The sequence below is a fragment of the Muntiacus reevesi genome, chromosome 3 (assembly GCF_963930625.1).
Source record: "Muntiacus reevesi chromosome 3, mMunRee1.1, whole genome shotgun sequence".
Taxonomy (NCBI): Eukaryota; Metazoa; Chordata; class Mammalia; order Artiodactyla; family Cervidae; genus Muntiacus; species Muntiacus reevesi.
In genome coordinates this window covers 261,921,904-261,946,348 of record NC_089251.1, presented here as the reverse complement: position 1 = coordinate 261,946,348, position 24,445 = coordinate 261,921,904, and the positions used below count along the sequence as shown (strand labels likewise).

Genomic DNA, 24,445 nt, shown 5'->3' with positions numbered 1-24,445 from the left:
TAAAATTTACTGACCACTAACAAAGAAAGAAGAATACCATCTAAGTAAAGCAGTCTGGTATAATGGAAAAATCCTTAGGACAAATGTTTTAAAGGCACTTTTAGGTTTTGCTCAGATGTTTGGCATGTTCTAACAATGGGAAGAAAGCAAATAAAGAGACTTAAACCTGAAATCGATCAGATTGGCTAAATGCTTATCAGAATGATCCATGCTTTTATCAAGTATCAGGCATTTGGCCCATTGCAGTAATTATTTTGAAGCAGCATAATGAGGAAGATTGTTCACTCAAAAACACATACAATGAAAACAGCTTGAATCTTCCTCCTTGCTTTAAAGTCAAAAGTTTACAATGATTCTCAAAAGAGTCATTCTTTAAGAATCCCAGAGAATGTACACTTCTCAGTTTATAAAGTATGTTGATATGTATCTTTTACTATGGAAATAATGTCAGCACATTGCTTTAACAGCCGTTTTCAGCTCAGATGGCTGGGTTAGATGAAAAGTCTGGACTTGGGAGTCAAGTAGGCCTGATGCCTGGATCTGTGGTAAGTGTAGATTTTATTGATAATCAAAGTACTTTGGAAAAACGATTATGCAGAGAGTTTTGAGTTAGCTAGTTAAGAAGTAATAAGTGTCTTCTTAAAATATATCAATCCATCCATTCATTCGATTTACTTATCAAACTCTGCTGTGTAATATTTGAAAGCCCAGTGGTGTTCCATTTGTAACTGTGCAAAGTATTTGTCTTCATTAATAAAGGACTGTCTGTATTTTTCACCTAACTTATAACCACCACCTCAACAAAAACTGTACTTTCTAAAAACTAAAAAAAAACAAAAAAACAAAGCAAAGTCTGTTTTATGGTATTGCTAGAAAGTTATTTGGCAAAATTTATTATTTCCTTATATTATTTCCTTACTTATCTGAATACTCTCTGGTTGCCTTATGCCGACAACTCTAAAATTTACTTACTGGGCCATTAGCATTCTCTTTTGCATTTCTTCAACAGCCAGGAAGATTCCCATTTTCTCTACTTTAACCTGGGAATTTGGAACAATGTAATTTCATTAAATGAATTAACTCTTTGCAAAGCAACTCTTCCATACTTTTTTGCTCATAACATAATTCAAAGGCATTCCAGATTAATGACATTTCAGACAATGTAAAGTCAGGCTGCATAGATAAACACCCCTTCTACCTATCCTTTGGGCTTCCCAGGCAGTGCTAGTGGTAAAGAATCTGCCTGCTGTGGGATGTTTCAAGAGAACAGCATCGAAACATGTATATTATCAAGGGTGAAACAGATCACCAGCCCAGGCTGGATGCATGAGACCAGTGCTCAGAGCTGGTGCACGGGGAAGACCCAGAGGGTTCGGGTGGAGAGGGAGGTGGGAGGGGGGGTCGGGATGGGGAATACAGGTAAATCCATGGCTGATTCATGTTAATGTGTGGCAAAAACCACTACAATATTGTAAAGTAATTAGCCTCCAACTAATAAAAATAAATGGAAAAAAAAAAAAAAAAAAAGAACCTGCCTGCTAATTCAGGAGACACTAGAGACCCCGGGTCGATTCTTGGGTGGGGAAGATTCCCTGGAGGAGAGCATGGTAACCCACCCCAGTATTCTTGCCTGGAGAATCCCATGGACAGAGGAGCCTGATGGGCTACAGTCCATGGGACTGCAGATAGTCAGACAAAATGGAGTGTTTGTGGACACACACCCATCCTTAAGGCCAGTGAGTAATTTAAACATTGTTGGTATATATTTTAAGTCACTTAAACATTGTTTAATTATACACATTCTAAGTCAGTAGCAGTATGGTCTCATTCAATGATTAACTGGAGGTATTTTTCTGAAATACATGTTTTTAACCATTTGAAGTTCAAGTTACAGGTGTGTTTATTTTTTTTAAATGAAGCTCTTATTTTCTTGCTAGCTAAAAATCTGATCAATCCAAAACAAAAATTTATTTTCACCATAAGAACAAACTAGGTTTTGATTTAATTGCTTTCACTTTTTAAAGTTTGACAATAAAAAAAAATTACATAGACATTTACTAAAAACTTTTAAAATAGCATTTTCCTTCTCTTACCTTTGTTATGTCACACTGTAAGCATTTCATAATAAATGGGGGAAGTCTGTGTGGAACTTTAGATGTATGTCATGAAAGAAAGAAATAACCTACAAAACTCAGTGCCCCAGATCATTTAAAACAATCCAGTTGCTATTGTTGATAGTTTCATAAGCATTTAATTCAACATGCTCATTTAAATTATGAGTTATTTGCTGTGAAGCTTAAGAATTAAATAGACGATTTGATAACAACTTTATGCTTGCCAAGACTTTTCTTTGTTGGTTATTCTGCTTCAGTTAAACCACCCCTTAAGTATGCAAGAGTTCTCATCCCAAGACATTGGGTGTGCACAGGCATTTTTATTTCTTTTCATGACTCTGAATGTGTGTTTAAGATGATCCTAAACATTATCCAAACTTTAACCTTTTTGAATTTAGCTGTATTCCAGGTGAATACAGAAGGACAGTGTCATCACTTTTCACTGTCAGAGATTCATTTTTCCATATTCTAAAGTTAATTTAACATTTTTGAGAGTTGTGAATTAATTGTCATGAACACTATGCAACTTTTCTTTTCATTTGTTTTTAAGGGTCCTGTTGGCCCAAGGGGTCCTCAAGGTTTACAAGGGCAGCAGGTAAGTTTTTCTATAATTAAATCACATACTGTAAAAAAAAGAAAAATAAATACATTCTCTGGGACTTGACTGCTTTTGGCTAGGCTTTAAATTGCATATTGTAATTCTCAGAGGACCAGATGGTTGGATAGCATCACCAACTCAATGGACATGAGTTTGAGCAAGCTCTGGGAGATGGTGAAGGACAGGGAAGCCTGACATGCTGCAGTTCATGGGGTCACAAAGAGTCAGACACGACTGAGTGACTGAACAACAATGCTCACTGAATGGGCTGTATTCAATTAATTTTCACTCACTTAGATCACAAGAAACTGTGGAAAATTCTGAAGGAGATGGGAATACCAGACCACCTGACCTGCCTCTTGAGAAACCTGTATGCAGGTCAGGAAGCAACAGTTAGAACTGGACATGTAACAACTGACTGGTTCCCAATAGGAAAAGGAGCTTGTCAAGGCTATATATTGTCACCTGCTTATTTAACTTACATGCAGAGCACATCATGAGAAACACTGGGCAGGAGGAAGCACAAGCTGGAATCAAGATTGCCGGGAGAAATATCAATAACGTCAGATATGCAGATGACACCACCTTTATGACCGAAAGTGAAGAAGAACTAAAGAGCCTCTTGATGAAAGTGAAAGAGGAGAGTGAAAAAGTTGACTTAAAACTCAACATTCAGAAAACTAAGATCATGGCATCCAATCCCATCACTTTATGGCAAATAGATGGGGAAACAGTGGAATCAGTGGCTGACTTTATTTTTCTGGACTCCAAAATCACTGCAGATGGTGATTTCAGCCATGAAATTAAAAGACGCTTACTCCTTGAAAGGAAAGTTATGACCAACATAGACAGCATATTGAAAAGCAGAGACATTACTTTGTCCACAAAGGTCCAGCTAATCAAGGCTATGGTTTTTCCAGTAGTCATGTATGGATGTGAAATTTGGACTATAAAGAAAGTTGAGCTCCGAAGAATTGATGCTTTTGAACTGTGGTGTTGGAGAAGACTCTTGAGAGTCCCCTGGACTGCAAGGAGGTCCAACCAGTCCATCCTAAAGGAGATCAGTCCTGGGTATTCATTGGAAGGACTGATGTTGAAGCTGAAACTCCAATACTTTGGCCACCTGATGCGAAGCACTGACTCATTTGAAAAGACCCTAATGCTGGGGAAAGATTGAAGGAGGGAGGAGAAGGGGATGACAGGATGAGATGGTTGGATGGCATCACCAACTCAGTGGACATAGGTTTGGGTGAACTCTGGGAGTTTGTGATGGACAGGGAGGCCTGGTGTGCTGTGGTTCATGGGTCGCAAAGAGTCAGACACGACTGAGCAACTGAACTGAAAAAATATATTAAATATGTTTTTCAAAGATTCTTCATGATGCTAAGGTTTTATCACTTGGTTCCTTTATGTGACTGACCTCCAACACAAATAATTTTTATGTGCCTATGTTTGTAAAATAACAGATCGTTATCTCATGTCATGCTGAAAATCCTTATAATTAGTTATGTGCCAACTCTGGAGCTATGAAATGAGATCATAGAAGAATATCACCACGTAGTAGTATCAGAAATAACAGTGACGATGATCACTCCATGAAATCTTTACAAAGCATATAATTCTGTACTTTCTTTCTATAACCTTTCAAATACCAATAATATACTGATGTAGAGCTATTTTAATTTTTGTAATGATTCGACAGTCTGTAGAAAATGTTTTTTTCTAAAGAGAGAGAGAAAAGAATTAATTCCTAGCTCAAACATGCCATATTTTCATTATCATGTGTGTGGAGTTTTACTCCAAGCTATTTTACAGTATTGCCATTGTGAATGGAAAATGTAGTTGATAAAGAAGGAAGAAGAGAAGAGGGAGATGACTACCACTACTGACACTCACTCTGTGTCAGCACTGTCCTAGGCTCAATATGCATTAGTTACCTAAAGAGTTATAGCAGCTTAATGAAGTAGGCACCACATTATTCTCATTTCACAGAATAGGAAATGCAATATAGAGAGATGAAGTATTAATAACTCATCCAGAGTCATAGCTGGAGAGTGGTGGAGTCAACATTTTGAGCAAATGCATTATACTGCAGACAGTATATGATTTAGTATTGTGTTTGATTTGTTCATATAATTTGTGTATCATATATAAATTTTATACAATTTTTTTTTTGAATTTTAGGGTGGTGTTGGCCCAGCAGGACCTCCTGGTGAACCTGGTGACCCTGGCCCAATGGTAAATGTCAAGTAAGCATGTAGACCCAGTTAACTATGGGTCCACCATTATAATGATGTCATGAGGTTATTTATGTTACCACCTCTTTCCTAATGTAGCAATATATTCTAGTCCAGTTCAGGAGTCCAGTGTTATTGACTGGGTTTAAGCTACATGTTCCTTGTGGCATAGTATTTAGATTCAGAGGCTTTGAATGTGGTCAGCAGAAAGTGCTAAGATATGTGCATCTGTGAAATTAAATTTTTTTCCTTTGAGCACATAATCTGAGAGATACAACATAAACTTCAGAATATTAATGAAGTTGTTTTCTCTGATATTTTTCATTTGTCTCAACAGTATTTTGCATTGTATCTTTGATGGATATAAGTAAATAAAGGTAAATATCCTTACTTTCCTTTTGTTTCATTTTGTTATTAGGGTCCAATTGGTGCACGAGGACCAGAGGGCCCTCCTGGAAAACCTGGTGAAGATGTAAGCTGCTTTTCTTCATTTTGCTTTGAAATTTTTCCAATTTCAAAATTTGCAAAATTTGGGGTAGGAAAGAGCTGCGACATTAACATGAATATTATTCATTGGTTCCCATTTCATTCCCATACTTTTTACTGTCATTAAATTTAATAAAAACAGGAGAGGTCAGAATGGAATTTTATAAAATCTGAAAGTGCTCTTAATTGTGATGGTATTGTATTGTTAGGTACTGTATCTTTGCCTGCATTCTTCAGGTTTTCCATTATGATTTCTCCATGGGATACTAGAATTGCTGTCACAACAGCAACAACATTCGGTGGACAGAGCTTTTGAAGTGATCTTAAGGAAAAACACATTTCTTCGATCCCAAAAGATCACTATGAGGCCCTCATTAAGTGGATTTTTAAAGATGTGTTCACAGAAGAGTGTCAGTATTGCTCTCCAATGCTCAAAATGTTGTTTCTTTAATTGAATTTTTAAAGTTGAGCCTCAATTTCAGATTTTAACATTAAGAACATGTGATCAGTGTTCTTAAGGACATTTAAGAACAGTGTATAACCACAGATTTGCTTTCCTGAATTCCTCTGTTAGATGCACCAAAGTTGAGGATAAAATCATTAGGTAGGCCATTCATGTCTCTTTGGCACTGAAACATGAAAATATTTTCTTTTTTGTGTCATGAGATTTATTTAAGTAGATTACAATGAATTTGGCCATAAAGAAAATATCTCTGGTAGTTATTAAATTTTTTTTCATCACAAGAAATAAATGGGAAATTTATTTTGAGAAGCACTGTTTCAGTGCTGCATGTTGATGTAGAATTTCATGGCATGTGTGTATGTGTGTGTGTGCATGCAAATTTTGATGCTCGTAAAATGGAGAGCTAGGTCAGACCAGTATAATTTATATTTATTTCTTCTTCTGATAAATGAATGGAATCTCCACAGACTGACTTGCTATAAAGGACTGCCCTCAGGAGTAGAGCTGTGTTCCCACACTGCTTAGACCATTGGATATGAACTTTCTAAGGAAGATTTTTCATCTGTAATTGACTTGTCATTTAGTCTCAGAAGAGAAAATTTTAAATCCCTCTTTGCTTTCCTCTTCTTTGCTTTTTTTCCCATAAAGGGCGAGCCTGGTAGAAATGGAAAACCTGGTGAAGTGGGATTTGCAGGATCTCCGGTAAGTTTATACTGATCAATACAACAATATAAAGACAAAATTCAAAAAATAAAGAACATTTAAAACTGACTCACCATTCACTGCCTGCACATGCACTAGACACTGTCACCAAGATATGTCCCTTCTGTTATTGTGAAACAGGACATTTTGCCAGGATGAGAGCTAATTCGAGTTCCTAGCTTTGCATTGGCACCATATGAATGACCCTTCCAGAGCTAGAGAATTATAACCTAACATGGATTCTCCCAAAATGAGTACCAAATTTTCAGATAAGTCACCAGCTTGACTTACTTACCTTTCATAATATCTCAATCCCAATTTATCTTTTAAAGATATTGTTAGTTTTTTAAAAGATTTTGTATTCATATGTCAAAAATGACAGATTTAAAGAGTTTATTGATTTGTTTTTTATATGCTAGAACAATAAATTGTGGACAGGATGCCTCTTTGGCTATTCCCCAAAGCCTATTGTTGACTGAAATTCTTTATTGATGTTCTTTCTCCTAAAAGCTCGTAACCAGATATATTAAGCACCAGGTCTCCTCATAACAGTTGTCTTCTTCTCACTTGGCTCAACACAGGGAGAGTAACTAGCTCTAGCAGAATTCAAGACCTGGGTCATTTAGCTGCTCTGAACCCACCTGTCTTTCTTCATTCATGTTACTTTGATAGGTGCTCCCCTGGGATGTGCTACCGAGACAGTGGGGAAAAGTAGAAAATGATAAGTAAGCATAAATGCTTTAACATTCCTGCTCTTAGGCTTTCTCTTGGTCCAGAGTCCCCTAAACTGATTCAACCTCCTACTTATTATATCTCCTATAATATCCTAATATTTCTACCACCATATACATACAACTATACTGAATTATTGTCCATTTACTTTATGAAAATTGATGAGGTTCAATGCTAGGGACTTTTTGGACAAACAAATGCTGATGATCTTTTATGGAAATTTAAGCACGGGACTGTAAGGATCATTTAGTTTTGAACACAAAACCAGGCCTGCAGCTCCCTGCTCTCTTTTTCCTTTCTTTCCTCATCAGACTGCAAACAAAGCCTGCAGACAAAGACAGGTGGTTTAGTCATTAGTACAGATGTCGGTGTGAACCAATCCAGGCTTGGAACTCCTGCCCTGCTGCACACTTGCACCTCCTCACAGCGTGGGCCCTCCACGGGGAAGAGAGGCACCCCGCCAGCATGTCACAGATGCACTCCGCAAGGGCCGTGCAAGGATGTGTGATTGGGGTTTGATGACAGTCTTGGGTCAGCAGAATGAGAAAAATTTTATGAGCACTAGTACATCTGGTTTATTTTCTTACTATATTAGAGATATGTAATCACAGGAGAATTCCCTTGCAGACCACAAAAGCTCAAAAGTTTACTAATTGCTTGAAATACCATAGCTCAGTAATTCCTCTATAGGCTTAGAGGGATGTATGCTGAGTTTCTGCTCAGGATGGTGGGGAGACAAATCTCAGTAGAGGGCAGGATTCCAGTGGAAAAACTTAAAGGGCATTTTTGAAGTGAAAGAATTCCTAAGTCGGGGCTGTGTAAACAGAAGATTTAGTGGAACTTTATGTGTTCAGAGGGCAGGGTTTGATGTGCTCTTACTGTGATAACCCCTACAAAACACTACAGAAACATTTTTCCTGAAAGAGGTCATGGAAGAATTATTGCTTTGCTTTTATCATACAAAGTTTGTTTATTGAGCTGTTTATTCATTCATTTAGTTAACACTAAGTAAAGGGTATGGTAATACAGAACAGAAGGATTTTTCCGTCTCTGTAAGATTGTACTAAGACAAGAGAAGTTCCTTGAAAGATTTAGGAAAAGTTTTGAGTGTCAAGAAGATGAAGAAGATGATGAATGGGAAGCCATTTCTTTATTCAGTTGTTTATTCAGTTTTTATTCTTGAATGCCTACTAATAAAGCAGAAGGCTAAGTGTTAGGGATATGCAGATTGATAGTGATAATAATTGATAGCGTCAGTCTGTGCTATCAAAGTGCTTACTCGACTGGTACAGTAGATAGGCTTCAACACAAAACCTATTTAATGTAGGCAACTGGAATAAGTGAGTAATTAAGTCACTGGATCCTTAACTATTTAAAGAGGGTATGAGGAAAAAGTTTCAAGCATAATTTCAAAGAAGTTGTACCATTTTGGGTTTGACTTAGTGTCTGATTTCTGCTTTTTGTTTTTTTTTTAAATTTATACAGTTAGGCAAAGGATGCACAGAATTGACAAATTAAGAAGTTGAGTCAAGGAATCAACCTTTGTATTACTTGACTTTCTTTTCTGTTAGATATTTCGTTTTCTCAGTTTTTTAAACAATCACAAATCCATAAGCTTCTCCTGAATATTTTATTACAAAGTTCTGATAACAGTTTACTATAATATTTTTAATCATACTCTACTGATAATATTTAGAAGTTCAGAAAAAATAGATTATACTTACTTGCTACAAATGCATTTATTATTCTACCACAAATAAAACACTATATAAAAGAGAGAAAGCATAATTTTCCTTAAGTTTCCTGATTATTTTTCCTATACCTTGACCTACTTGATTTAGACACAGAGAATGTAGATTCAGGCTTATTTTCTTATTTATTCTTGACTAATTATAACACAGCAATATCATTTGAAAATTTAAAAATGTCATCAAATCAACACCTGGAATTAACCCATGTCTTTGTGTAAGCCTTGTTTTCATTTGTCTTGCTAATTTTTTGATAACTTAGATGTATTTTGACATATAAAAATATATTTGTCCTTTTTCTCCTTAGGTTTGCTGGTAAAAAAAACTATGTACCAAATATCTTTTTTGGGGAAAAAAAAGTGGTTTATGCAGTTAATGACTCTGAAATGCCTCATCTCTTTTTCCCCCCACAGGGAGCTCGAGGATTTCCTGGAGCTCCTGGTCTTCCAGGCCTGAAGGGTCACCGAGTAAGTTCAATCCTCTGTAATCCTTTTAGATACCCTGGCTTATGGAGTAGTGTCTGGGGAGCATTACCTTCAAAATCTTAACAATTTCATTTGTCAATTGCCCTTAGGTGGCTCTGGTTACAGTAGATGTCAGTTACCAAAACCACAATGCTTTTTTACATTTCCTTTGAATTTCATTTGATTCTATAAACAAATGTGTTTTGAGTTCTCACAATATGCTGAATACTGTGCTATAAATAAGAAAGTAGTAATAAATGAGAAATGTCCATGACTCTCAGCTTCAATCTAATGAGATTTCTTTAAGAAAATAGGCAACTACTACATAGTGGAATATTTACATAATATCATAAAGTGTACTGGATCACAGGGGCCTAGTCAACTCAGATCCAAGTCAGACATGGAAGGCTGTAGAATGCTTCTCTCTTTAACTCAAGATAATGAATATGCAACTATTAGTTACATGCACATGTACATAGAAATTACACCTCTATCTGAAAGCATAGTCAATATTCACTCAGTGTACATTGGTTGGCCTCTGTTTTGAGTGGTTGAGCTTATGATTAGAATGCTTGTGCTGTACTAGTTATTAAATATTTTTAAAATCACTTGTATATGAACCATATTTTATAACTAAATGATATAACCATTTGTTTCCCCTAAGGCCACCATACATTTTCTGGTTCTATTAATTAAATTTCTATGAAGTCACAAAAATTTGAAAGATGAGCCCATTGCAAATTGAAAATGTTATTTAAAGAGGGAAACCCTATTTTAATTTTCATTGAGTAGACTTTCAAAAAAAGAGATGAGAATTTGGGAACATTTTGAGTAACGACTTTAAATTTGCAAACTGTTTACAGAAGGCACTTCCTGTGAACTTGTTTTTGGGTCTTCTTTTACCTGCCTGAGGCTCAAAAAAGCTGTTAAATACAAATTTATATTTTTCTTCTCAGGGACACAAAGGTCTTGAAGGCCCTAAAGGTGAAGTTGGAGCAACTGGTTCCAAGGTAAATGAATAATATCTCAATACAATGTCACAACAGAATTTCTGTTCTGCTTCAAGTCTAAAAGTTTTTTCAATAGTTCTAGTTCTTAAATAGTTCTAGAATAGAACTAATAGAATAGTTCTTAAATAGTTCTAGAGGAAAGAGTAGTATAAAGAATGAACACCTAAGTAGATAAATATAATTTTTCATGGATGAGTGGTAGTAGATTGAAGAGGATACATGGTATGACCTTGCTTTCCCACTGGAAACCCCTACCATGCCATTTGGTTTCTACCAATATAAGATGAGTGTTACCTTTATATAAAGATGTGCTATGAATCCACTCTCTAAAACACATTCACTCTTTATTCTTCTTTAAAAATATCAGAGAGATTTAGATGGTTCATTGGTCCCATTATTTAGTACCCTTTTAATTTTAGGGCCTTTTGGCCATTGTTTCTTCCCCAAATTCATTTATGAGAAGCATAAATGAGAACATCTAAGAAGTGCAGATGACTTTTTAATGGAAAGTATAATGAGATATATATGTGAAAAAGCATTTGGCTTTAAATTTGTCATTTCTAAGCTTCCTACAAGAGATCTTAAAGAAATATTATAGTCAATTTTAGTTTTGTAAAATTTTACTTTTATTATCAGACATAGACTAAGAATTTGTATTAAAATTTGATTAATGTGGCTAGGTGTAAAGAAAATGAAAGTGAAAAAAGATTGTCCCATAAATCTTGCTTAAATTCGCAATTTGATTTTAGACTTATTTCTGTAGACACTAAATTTCCATTGTATTTTGAGAATAGGTGATACAGCATAGTTTTGAGGTCCTTTATTGAAAGTTTACCTTTCAAATGCTCACTTTGAAAATAAGCCTTTAAAATAACACACTTGGAAGAGAATGTTGTGAATATCAATTGTAGGCTTCCTGTATAGTAATGTGATCTCACTTTTGCTTTAGGGTGAAGCTGGCCCTACAGGTCCAATGGGTGCCATGGGTCCGCTGGTATGTATCAATTTAATTTGTTGCTATTTCTTTGCTTTTTAGATTATGCTGAGAATATTTAAATGGAAAAAAAGACATAGAGAGCATATGTTAGCTGGTGAAATAATTCTTTATTATCAGCTGAAAGGCAAGTATCCTATAGGAACTGCCCCTTCAGATAGAAAAGGCTTCCTGCATTACATTGTTTTTCTTAATTGTTGAATGCACTTTTCTTTTCTGTACCCAGTGACCAAATCAGGATTATTATAGACTTAGGCCATTAATGCTAGATTAAGTGAAATCTATTTAGGCCAATTATAATGAGTAGTGATTTTATTAATAATTGATTTGAAAAGTGAAATCAAAGTACTCTCAGATTCAAGTAAGATGTTTCAAGAGATATTCTCTCTCATCTATAGGGTCCAAGAGGAATGCCAGGAGAGAGAGGAAGGCTTGGACCACAGGGTGCTCCTGTAAGTATGTGTATTTCAGCTCTTTCAAATACTTTGTTGAATATGCCTTTTAAGGGAGAATAAACTTTACTTACTTTGTAATTTTTATACTTTTCATTTTGAAACAATTTTAAGTTTACAGGAAAGTTGCAAAGATAGAATAGAGAGTTCCCAGGTACACTTTACCTACCTTCTGTTAATGTTAACATCTTACATAACCAAAGTATATTCATTGCCTATTTTTTTAATAAAGAAATTAAGAAAATGTTATTACTTATTATTTACCAAGTGTTCTAAACATGTTTATCTCTTGTTCCTCACAATCCTAAAAGGTAATACTATGAATAAACCCTTTAAAAGATTAGAGTCTCCTGATCGTTTTTCCCTTGATTGATTTTAATTGTACCTGCTAAATTGCTTCAGTCATGTCATGCTCTTCATGACCCTGTGGACGGTATTCCGTCAGGCTCCTCTGAGAATCTGCACGGGATTCTCCAGGCATGAATATTGGAGTTGGTTGCCATGCCCTTCTCCAGGGGATCTTCCCGACCCAGGAATCAAACTCGCATCTCTTCTGTCTCCTGCATTGCCTGGCAGTTTCTTTACCAATAGTACCACCAAGGAAGCCCTTTAATTGTACAGATTGAGAAATACTCTTGCTCTCTGCCCATCTACCTTAAACCTGGGGCAGGGGCAGTTATTTTATTCATTCTCTTCACAGCTCTCTGGAAGTCAGGCTGTACTTGCTAATATTTCAAACTTGCAGTTCATTACATTACACCCACTTTTCTTTTGACAACTAAGGACTGCCATCTGACCTTTCTTATTTTAATATCTTATCATCTTTAGAATTAAGAGTCCCAGGTTGATCATATCCCCTACTATGATCCCACAGAAGACAACCACCTTAGAGCTTCTCAGTGGTACTGAAGTCAGGGCCTTGGTTCAGAACAAGTGAGACCCTCTCACTAGACCACTCCTTATCACTTATAGGCAGAGTGTCCCCTGGAAATGTAGAGAATATTGTAGAATACCAGTTCAGTTCAGTTCAGTCACTTAGTCGTGTCCGACTCTTTGCAACCCCATGAACTGCAGTACGCCAGGCCTCCCTGTTCATCACCAACTCCCAGAGTTTACCTAAACTCATGTCCATTGTGTCAGTGATGCCATCCAGCCATCTTATCCTCTGTCATCCTCTTCTCCTCCTGCCCTCAATCTTTCCCAGCATCAGGGTCTTTTCAACAGATTTAGCTCTCTGCATCAGGTGGCCAAATTATTGGAGTTTCAGCTTCAACATCAGTCCCTCCAATGAACATCTAGGACTGACCTCCTTTAGGATGGACTGGTTGGATCTCCTTGCAGTCCAAGGGACTCTCAAGAGTCTTTTCCAACACCACAGTTCAAAAGCATCAATTCTTCTGCAGTCAGCTTTCTTTATAGTCCAACTCTCACATCCATACATGACTACTGGAAAAGCCATAGCCTTGACTAGACAGACTTTGTTGGCAAAGTAATGTCTCTGCTTTTTAATATGCTATCTAGGTTGGTCATAACTTACCTTCCAAGGAGCAAGCATCTTTTAATTTCATGACTGCAATCACCATCCACAGTGATTTTGGAGCCCATAAAAGTAAAGTCAGCCAAAGTGAGCTCTTATTTTATCCAGCCATATATATTATATTCAATCTACTGTGTTTACTTCTCTGTGCCTTATTCTACTGTCTGCCCAGGCAGCTCTGGCATTTCTACCTCACTTAGTGTGGGCCATTGCTCTTTCCAAGTTTCCAGAAGCTATTTTCTCTGTTAATACTATTTCCCAGAGTCTTTATCTGGGTGTTAAATATATATTATGGTAGAGTGCTTCCAAATCACTAAAATTCTCCAGTTTTATACCCTGTCCCTCTCAATCCCATATCTTTAGGACCTAGTCCCATGTGTTCTTTCTTGAATCCTGCCTCTGCATGAGGTATAGAACTTACAGTGTTTTAGATAAATAATCTATTCTTTCCTTTATCAGAAACAGCATTCCTTCAACCAAGCTATTTTGTGACTTGATGCTAGTTCTTGGTCTAGTGGCCGGGGAGAAGCAGGTAGTGGTGGTGGTAGCATATATTGTCTGGTAAAGCAGAGGGCTCTCTATCATCTTTAAGCAAGAGGGAAGTATAAACTGTTAATGGGAAAGGATCACTTCTGTAGGCCCAGAGGCTTCAGGGTCCCTGAGATTTCAAAGTTCTTAATATATCCCAGTGCTAAATTTCAGTGTCCATCCTTCCAATCAAGAGCCTTGACCATGGCATAGCAGAATTTCCATGTTTTAGAATTCAACCTTTTCAAGAGTACTTAAACCTTTAGCATTAAGTCCTGGGCTGATCTTCAACTTTTTCTTCCCTCTAGCTGTAGAAGATGATAATATTTTTAAATGCTGCTAAGGAGGTTTATATTGATAATTAATTACCATCAGCCTTACAACATCTTTCTCCAGTGGGTTCACTCAACAAGACCCACAGGATTCCATTAACTTTATCATTGTTACATCCTCTACACCTTCTCAAATGCCTTAGCTATTGCACCCATAGCCCATTCCCTTGTGTGTGTGCTAAGTTGCTTCAGTTGTGTCCAACTCTGTGTGACCCCATGGACTGTAGTCCACCAGGCTTCTCTGTCCATGGGATTCTCCAGGCAAGAATATTAGAGTGGTTGCCATGCCCTCCTCCAGGGGATCTTCCCAACCTAAGGATCGAACCTGTGTCTCTTACATCTCCCATGTTGGCAGGCAGGTTCTTTACCACTGGGGCCACCTGGGAAGCCCCCATTCCCTTACATGTGTACCCTATCTCAGTTCACTGTTGGAAACAATATTTACCACTACATCACTACAGCATGCCAAGAGAATTCCATACCGCATCTATCACCAGCTGGCCAGTGTGGAAGTCAGATTAAAAATTCCATTTTAGCATCTGCTTTCTTGACTATCTCTGGCACCAACGGCATATGAGTCAGTTTTCCACGGAACTGGCATCAAAGCAAAGACTTGTGTGCAGGGAATTTATTGAGGAGTGCACTCAGGAACTATACCTATGAAGAAATTAATGAAATAAGCAGGACTTATTACAAGGAGAAATTAAAAGCTGTGTTAAATTTGCGACAGAGGCCTCAGTCTCCTTAAATCTTCCATTCCATGAGAACTATGGAGCTGAAATGGCTCTTCAGACTGGTTTGAATGGGGCTAATCCTTTGCTTCACTACCTTGACCATGGAAGGACACAGGCATAATCTTGGAACAGCTCCCATCTTGCAGCAGTTTGTGGGGAGGGTCTCAACCGTGAGCCATCAGCTTACAACACTTCCAGTGGTGATAGGATGCTTACTTCTGTGCTGAAGGGGGATCTGGGTGACGCACACAGCATTCACTATCACTTAATTTCCTTTGTGGGTGAGTATATGCGTGTGCTTTTTGTTTTACTCCAAACACATTATTATTATTATTCTAGTTATTAAGAAGAGCCTAGTGTTCAAAGTTTCTCTGTCTTTGAGTTCGTTTGATAGAAGGTGATGTGTTCAAGTAAAAACAAAATCATTTTACACAGTTTTATATTTCCAATTTTGATTTTTATTTCTTATCCTTGGATAGATGTGTATTATTGCTTCCTTACCCATGTCGTATAAATGTGTATTTTTATTGCTCTTAACCTAGTTAAGGTTGTAGTCAGTCAACCTTAATAGATATTCTCCAATTTTTTAACATGAAATTTTTGTGAAGTGAATGACTTGTCAGCAAGTGCTATAGAAATGCACTCTTACGGTCTCTCTTCTTCTACTTAGGGACAGCGAGGCGCACATGGCATGCCTGGAAAACCTGGGCCGATGGTGAGTGTACTGCTTTCATATTCATTCATTCATTCATTCACTCATTCTTCCATTTGTACATTCATTAACATTTATGAAGCCCCTGCTGTGTCCCAGATGCTTGGAGTAAAAAGACAATAAATCCACTGTGCTTGTTTTTGAGCATTTCCCTATCAAAGAAGAGAGATATAACAATTAATACTGTAGCAGAATGCTACTGCTAACTGCTGTAATAGGGGAAGCAACACGCAGGGGACCTAGCTGTACTGACCCCAGTAGTGAGGCAAAGATCTCCAGGACGACTCGAAGAGGAGCAACTGGTAAGCTTAGTGTTGAAAGATGAGCATATGACGAGAATAAGAGTATAGTGTGGTCCACAGTAAACTCAGGGAAATATTATGAGGGTAGATTGGATTTGAAATTACTTGTCCTTAAGATCTCTTCTCCCTCGTTACTCACAAAAATGAAACAAACTATAGGAAGAAAAATAAGTGTAACTTAAAAAGGCTTTTATTAACGCAAAAACTTATTAAAAATAAGTGTAACTTAAAAGGGCTTTTAAAACTGGCATTAAAATGCAGTCCTCAGAGAAGAATCAGGATAACCTAGAATGAAATTCATCTACACTAATTTCCTCTCAATTTAGCTTTTAAATCAATGGTTTAGACTCCATTCATGCCTTTCCAAAGGTAGTATAGTGACACATGTTCATTTGCTAGTAGTCTAAAAAAAATCACTCTAAGGTATCCAGCTGATTCTTAAGCATCATTTTTATAAAGTGAGATTCTAGGTTTTGGTACAATGTGTAACTTTCTAAAAACTATCTTTATTACTTGGTTAACACAAAGAAAGTAATTTCTCAAGAAGCAATTGTTTCAGACAATTTGTGTTTGTGACTGACTTACTGTCATATGCTACAACTAGAAGATCCTGTTATGCTTAATACCACTGGACACCTCTTCTACCAATGTCTCATATCAATATTGCAAGATTCTTATAATAAAATTATAATATTATCCTTGTGATTTTAAAATACTAAGTGGATTATTCCTATATATCAAAGTACAGAATGTTCAAAGGATAAAAGATTACATGTTGATAAAATGTTGACTAAAACACATGTCTCATCACTTTGCTGATTTCTTTAATAGGGTCCTCTTGGGATACCTGGCTCTGCTGGTTTTCCAGGAAATCCTGGAATGAAGGTAAGATGTTAATATGTGTAGCTTTTGATGACATGAATTACTTAAGTATGTGAATCCCCAAATAAAGAATGTCATTTAATTCATTGAGGAGTATGGAAGTTGCTGTTAACTAAGGAAAGCGCCTAGAGTGCTCTTAATATCCATTATGGTAGGGAAAAAATAGAAAATTAAAAAAAGACAAAAAGAAAAAGATGATGTTATTATATAAGTAATTTAAAAAGAATTACCTATAATCGGGATGGGGAATACGTGTAACTATATGGCTGATTCATGTCAATGTATGACAAAACCCACTGAAATGTTGTAAAGTGATTGGCCTCCAACTAATAAAATAATATTTAAAAAAAAAAAAATAAAAAAATAAAAAGAATTACCTATAATCATACAATTGTAACATCAAAGAATCTGATTGCACTAGGACTCTAATGCCAGACAATGTAACAGCTGCAAGGAAAAAGTTTAATTCGAATTGTAACTCTGTTCTTGAATACTGTTGTCTGGAAGTAATAAATAGCATAATGCTCTAAATGATAGGAGGTTAAAACAAATTAGGGGTTGTCAAAAGGCTGTTCTCTCATGAAATATGGTCCTTCACATCTGCCTCCCCCCTCCCCTTGTACCCCAACTTACACAATCATTAAAGGAATGGGCAGGGAGGTTATTTGGCTCTCCCCGTGGGAATGGATTAAAATATTCTGCTGGGATGATTTACATTTGTAGTGAGTCATAGTTTGTTCTTTCTCCCAAGTACTTTGGATGATAAATTCAGAGATTGCAGTAAGAGGTTATTAAGATTATATAAGCTAAATTAGTGAATAAACTCAGAACACTACTTTCAGATTTTGAAAAACATGATACTGGCTCAGCGGTAAAACCACCTGCAATGCAGGAGCCACAGGAGACGTGGTTTTGATTCCTGGGTCAGGAAGATCCTGTGGAGAAGGAAATGGCAGTTCACTCCAGTATTCTTACCTGAAGAATACCATGGACAGAGGAGCCTGGTGGGCTACAGCCCATGGGGTCACAAAGAGCTGGACACGACTGGACTTAGTACCCACACACACAGCATAGCACCTGAGGCAGAGGACGCCCTCACTATAGGCGCACGCTTCTTGTTAGTGGGCTCGCTCAAATTGGGTTTGAACTTTGAAACAAGCAAGCAAACAAACAGTCTATAGTTGACATTTCAAATGCTCTTTGAAATGTGGGAGTCATCAAGTCAAATTATTTTTCTGGCTCTCTCTAACATTGACTGTAAATTCTGTGCCGCAGGGATGTGGCTGTTTTATTTTAAAATGGCGCCCTCTGACAGTTCAGGAAGCAGTCCCTCCTTTGACTGAGAGCCTGCTGTGAGCTCAGCCGAGGAGGACCCTCTCTCTTCCCCTCTGTACCTGGCCTGCTCCCTGAAGTCCCAAGGCTACTACTCATGACTCTTGACCTTGGGGGGCCCAACCTCCCTGTGTCCCTCAATGAAAGTATGCAAAATCCCTTCCCCCCCTCTCTCTCACTGTGTGACTCTCCACGTTCAAAGTGAGCTCTGGACTGAGCTCTGGCTAGAGAATTCAAGAAAGAATGCCCACAAAGCCGAGGACCCTGACTTGGCAGGAAGTGGTTTCCGCACCTACCGTGGCTTCTGATCCAGGCTTCAGTAGCCGTCGTAGTTTATATAATGGTTCACTCTGGACACTTCTCTCTCCTCCTGGGTTTTTCTAGTACTGCCTGTTGGCTACTGAGAACTGCTTAATAAAGTTAAACACCTTGAGAAACTGTTTCTCTCAGAAATTGTTTTCCATTCCCCGCCCCCCCCAGCACACACACCCTCCCGCCCCGTCTGTTTTCGGTCTAGTTCTGCTATAACTGTAATCTCCTTCCAGGGTCTCTGGCTCTCTGCATGAAGAATAAACTTTCACATCTAGTTCTTTGTATTTCGGTGAAGAGTGAAGGATAATAGGATTCAATAGAAATTTTGTATGTTTTATTGATACCAATGAGACCCCCTAAGCTTAGAATTTTTAGTCCTAAAATTCCAGGTGCAGGTTCCTCTAGGATTTGACCTACATTAGATATTTAGTATCTTGGATAAAATATAGAAACCCTGGTAAATTTGAATTTCAAATAAAAAAAGAATAGATTTTTAGTATAAATGTTTTCCAGACATTGCATGGGACAGAGTGACACTGAGATCCATCGTTTTTTATCCTAATTAAAACTTAACCAGGCATCCTATATTTTTACTATCTGGACTCCTATCTGGGGTTGAAAACTGGGGTGTTTCAAGGCTATCAGCTGACCTTGACCAGGAGCTCTGCTCTAACACGCTGTAGGCACCATCCAGAGGGGTGGGGAAATATGCCCACCCTTGAAGAAAAATCAGGCATACACCCCTTATAAACTGCTTGGTGCTGTTGACCTCTTCAAACGATTAGGTGTAAAATGTCAAACTCCAAACAAGCAGTCAGCTTTGAACCACATCGCATTTAGGCTTTTCTAAAATTAACATTTCCCTCTTGTACCCCTTTAGGGAGAAGCAGGTCCCACTGGGGCACGAGGCCCTGAAGGTCCTCAGGGGCAAAGAGGTGAAACTGGGCCACCTGGTCCTGTTGGCTCCCAAGGTCTTCCTGTAAGTTCCTTGTCCCTCCAAGCTGGACATGCTTTATAACATCAGAACAAAGGCAATCTCTTTTAAAATATTCTCTTTCAATTCTGACTGTTTAGAACTCATGAGGAAAAAAAAAACAAATAAAACATTTCCCTTATCAACTCTGCAAATTTTGCCTATTTTATGGAAAAGATAATTAGTCATAAAAGTGACTTTTATGATAGAATGGTTGATTTCTTTATCCCTCCCGTTTTTTTTTTTTTTTTTGGTTAAATTTTTCTGCTTCCTTTTGGAAGGTGGGTGGACATCTGAATACCACCCAACATATGGCTTAATATCTTGTGAACTTTTCCTGTATCCTTTAGGGTGCAGTGGGAACTGATGGTACACCTGGTGCCAAAGGCCCAACGGTGAGTAACTGACTGCATTTAAGCCATGGGAAGTTCACAGGGACACAGTGCGCTTTGGACGGTGACCATAGACTGTGCTGAGCTCTCTGCTTATTACTCTTGCTTTCCAATAGGGCTCTCCGGGTACTTCTGGTCCTCCTGGCTTAGCAGGACCCCCTGGATCTCCAGGACCTCAGGGTAGCACTGGACCTCCTGGAATTCGAGGCCAACCGGTAATGTCCTTCAAAAATTATCACCCTGTATAATACATCTCATGTCACCAGAGAAATATCAATATCAATAATAGGTTATGAAATACAGTGAAACATAGATAATGTAACTTATCTGAATGAGGCAAATGAAGATAGAAATTTTTGTAAAGTGGAAGCCAAATGTTAATGTACAATTTATGTGTTTATATTCAAAATGGAAAATTAATGCCTTTTGTTCAATTTTAGTGTTCTTTTATTTAAAATAGTAAGGTCATAGCTTCATGATCCACCTCATAGAATTTTATAAATAGTTGAATGATAAATATTATGAGACTATTTTGCAAGTCGATATGGGGAAATATGGAAGTTTCATGGGGATTTAAAATAACAGCGTGGTTAACATGTGTTCGACAGCTATATCTTGAGATTTATTCTTGAAGAGTGACTCCAACATATTGTTTATATGGAATGAATATCCATATTTTTTAGAAATTTGTAAATTTTATATTTGTGTATTCATCTATTGGTAAAGTAGTATGGTTAGTTCTTAAGAAATAAATACTGAGAAGTTGTGATTATGTGTCTTTTAGCTTGATATAAAAAATTTAAAATTTTGCTAGTACTACTTAAAACAAATATTTTGGATTCTGTTACAAGTAATTGGCTACACTGATAAATCCTTTTCAAATACTGATGACAAATTTATAAAAACATAAATGTTGCTGATATTTTGCATTTGATTTTATCGTGTTCTCAATTTAGCAATTTGGTTCCCACAAATAAAAGTACAGCTGGTATATAAAGACCAAAATCCTATACAAAATCCCCAAATCCTAGAATACTCTAAACATAAAATACCCTATTTGAAGTTGTCAAATCTTAATAAATACTACATAGATATAAAATTATTTTGGTTTTGGGTGAACAAAATCTATTTCCTAAAAGTGACCCTAAATATACCTATTGAAGTTGTCATTGTTAGTTCTAATTTTTATTGTCAAATTGGAATAATAATTTAATTATTCTAATCATCCTACTATGCATGATTAAAAATAAGATTTTAAGGGTAAATCTCTTGAAGATCACTGTAAAATATACAAATTGCTACCTAACAATACTGGATTTTATAAAATTTCACTCACATTCTATAAGATTTACATACATTAAAAAAATTACTGTATTATTGATTCAGTACAGACTCTGCTACAGAAATTGTTAAAGCCCATTCACTGTAACAATTAAAGCAGGTTGGGCTGGATAAATATCCTGGTTCTTATAGTTTTCTATGTTCCTATTTTAGGGGGATCCAGGAGTCCCAGGTTTCAAAGGAGAAGCTGGACCAAAAGGGGAACCGGTAAGGTTTTATTTCTTTTAAATGATAAGAGGAACGTGAATGTGACCCCAAAGTGTAAGCCCAAAATACTCAAGTATTTAAAAGGGTGATAAAGAGAATTATACTTTTTGATAGAAATAGTTCACTTGCTATAGTTTAAAGTTTGTGACTCACTGAACTCTTTTGACTGTAACCCGATTGCTGAATGGCTCTTTCTGTTATCTGTCCTTCTGTTTTCAATAGGGGCCACATGGTATCCAGGGCCCAATTGGCCCACCTGGTGAAGAAGGCAAACGAGGTCCCCGAGGTGATCCAGGAACAGTTGGTCCTCCAGGCCCAATGGGAGAAAGGGTAAAATTTGAATAACAAAATAAACTCTTATAGCTGTGGGGAGATTACTCGAGGAGCTTTTGGGAAATTGAGGAAAACTAGAGCAGTTAAGAGAAATGCTAGCAGGTATATTACACAGTTCAGTATGGCTATCTGTGAATTAAGGAAGCTAACTGTCTAATCATTGTTTAGTCATTCATTCAATAACATTGATCGAACAACTGCTCCATGCCAATTTTGATACACGGTGCTTGGGACACATCAGTGAACAAGAGTGCTACGGTCCCAGCCTCCATGGAGAGTTAGTAAACAATAGTTTAGTGGGGAGGTAAGCAATAAATAAGTCAACCTATAAATAAAGATATAATCACATATTTTATTTTTTTAATTAATTAATTTATTTTCATTGGAGGCTAATTATTTTACAATATTGTGGGTTTTGTCATAGATTGACATGAATCAGCCGCAGGTGTACCTGTGTCCCCCATTCTGAACCCCCTCCCACCTCCCTCCCCCTCCCATCTCTCTGGGTTGTCCCAGTGCACCAGCCCTGAGCACCCTGTCTCATGCATCAAACTCAGACTGGTGATCTGTTTCAGATATGTTAATATACATGTTTCAATGCTGTTCTCTCAAATCATCCCACCCTCACCTTCTCCCACAGAGTCCAAAAGTCTGTTCTTTATATCTGTGTCCATTTTGCTATCTCACATATACGGTCATTGTTACCATCTTTCTAAATTCCCTATATATGCGTTAATATACCGTATTGGTGTATTTCTTTCTGACTTACTTCACTCTGTATAATAGGCTACAGTTTCATCCTCCTCATTAGAACTGATTCAAATGTGTTCTTTTTAATAGCTGAGTAATATTCCATTGTGTATATGTACCACAACTTTGTTATCCACTCGTCTGCTGATGGATATCTAGGCTGCTTCCATGTCCTGGCTATTGTAAACAGTGCCACGATGAACACTGGGGTACATGTGTCTCTTTCAACTCTGATTTCCTCAGTGTAATCACACATTTTACATTTAGAGAATAACAGGGTGATGTGGTAGAGACATATGACAATCATGTGTCGTTAGATTAGGTGTTTAGGAAATGAGATTCTTTGAGAAGTTGGCATCTAGATAAGATCTATAAGATGAGGATAAGTCAGCAAGAAATTTGAAAGAAAGAACATTTTCAGCAGAGCAAGCAACAAATGCACATCCAGGAAGCCTGTAAAGGTTGAGTGACTTTAACGATCAGAAAAAGTTGCTGTGACTGGACTATAATGAGACCGGTCTGCAAGGAAGATTAACAATATCACCTTACTTTTGTACAGAACTTCAGAGAATGTAAACAGTTTCCCATCCAAGACAATACTAATGCTTATAATCACTGACACTGTGGTTGTCAAACATGGTACCATTTCTTTGCCTCTTGTATCTATATCTAGGTATCAATTTTTCTCAAAGTTTGATTTTACAGTGAAGCATTAGAATATTTCTTGATTTGAATAATTTTGGCTCAGTACTTATATATATGCTGCTGCTAAGTCACTTCAGTCGTGTCTGACTCTGTGCGACCCCATAGACGGCAGCCCACCGGGCTCCCCCGTCCCTGGGATTCTCCAGGCAAGAACACTGGTGTGGGTTGCCATTTCCTTCTCCAATGCATGAAAGTGAAAAGTGAAAGTGATGTCACTCAGTTGTGTCCAACTCTTCGCAACCCCATGGACTGCAGCCCACCAGGCTCCTCCACCCACAGGATTTTCCAGGCGAGAGTACTGGAGTGGGGTGCCATTGCGTTCTCTGACTTATATGTATATATATATATATATATATATATATTTCAAAATTTAAAGTTTCTTTCTGTTTAGTCAGGTTACTTTTTCTTATACATATCTATTGCTGTGTTGGCTTGATCATATCTCCTAAAATCTTATAATACTAAGAATAACAATTACCCATTCAGTGTATGTTACATAAACACCCACAGTTGAGAATCATACTTTGGTCACTTGCAGGGTGCTCCTGGCAATCGTGGCTTTCCAGGCTCTGATGGTTTACCTGGACCAAAGGTACGTTTACCTTGTCAAGACTGACATCCTTGTGGGTGCTTTTGCAAAAGATGCCATTGTCCAGAATGGTTATCTAGCTTTGGCTCACGTGGGTGCTGGATCTAGAAAAGAGTTGGACATAGATATTAGACCTAATGCCAGATCCCTCTTGTGCAGTTTCTTCATTATAGAGGCCTCAGGGAGAAGGATGATAGTTGGGGGTATATTGGAGTTTGCTTTTCAAACTTTTCAGGGAAGTTCTTGAGAAGAACAGACCATAAATCTTTCCTTTAGCTGATATAGTTTGCTTCCTTTCTTTAGAAATTTAGACTCTTTTAAAATTCTGGGGTTTCTAAATCTAAGTTATTGGAGTGAGGCTTTAAACACAACTTTCATTAAATAATGATGAAAAACATTTATTACAAGGAATCCAAATGAGAATAAAATGTGAAGTGACATGCTTTACAAAGAGGTCTTTGTACCCACTTTGACCAATTCTTTT

General features: G+C 37.3%; 1 protein-coding gene across 2 annotated transcripts in view; it reads left to right on the top strand.

Annotated features, from left to right (window-relative positions):
* The window catches only part of COL5A2 (collagen type V alpha 2 chain), a 148,486-nt gene that overhangs the window by 88,279 nt on the left and 35,762 nt on the right, over nt 1-24,445 (top strand). For both annotated transcript variants that reach the window (XM_065931912.1, XM_065931911.1), the window contains exons 8-24: nt 468-545; nt 2,665-2,709; nt 4,897-4,950; nt 5,368-5,421; nt 6,547-6,600; nt 9,494-9,547; nt 10,501-10,554; nt 11,504-11,548; nt 11,947-12,000; nt 15,802-15,846; nt 16,977-17,030; nt 19,552-19,650; nt 19,995-20,039; nt 20,153-20,251; nt 21,531-21,584; nt 21,807-21,914; nt 23,911-23,964. In XM_065931912.1, the coding sequence (XP_065787984.1) occupies nt 468-545; nt 2,665-2,709; nt 4,897-4,950; nt 5,368-5,421; nt 6,547-6,600; nt 9,494-9,547; nt 10,501-10,554; nt 11,504-11,548; nt 11,947-12,000; nt 15,802-15,846; nt 16,977-17,030; nt 19,552-19,650; nt 19,995-20,039; nt 20,153-20,251; nt 21,531-21,584; nt 21,807-21,914; nt 23,911-23,964 (1,050 nt within the window). The remainder of the gene's footprint in view (nt 1-467; nt 546-2,664; nt 2,710-4,896; nt 4,951-5,367; nt 5,422-6,546; nt 6,601-9,493; nt 9,548-10,500; nt 10,555-11,503; nt 11,549-11,946; nt 12,001-15,801; nt 15,847-16,976; nt 17,031-19,551; nt 19,651-19,994; nt 20,040-20,152; nt 20,252-21,530; nt 21,585-21,806; nt 21,915-23,910; nt 23,965-24,445) is intronic.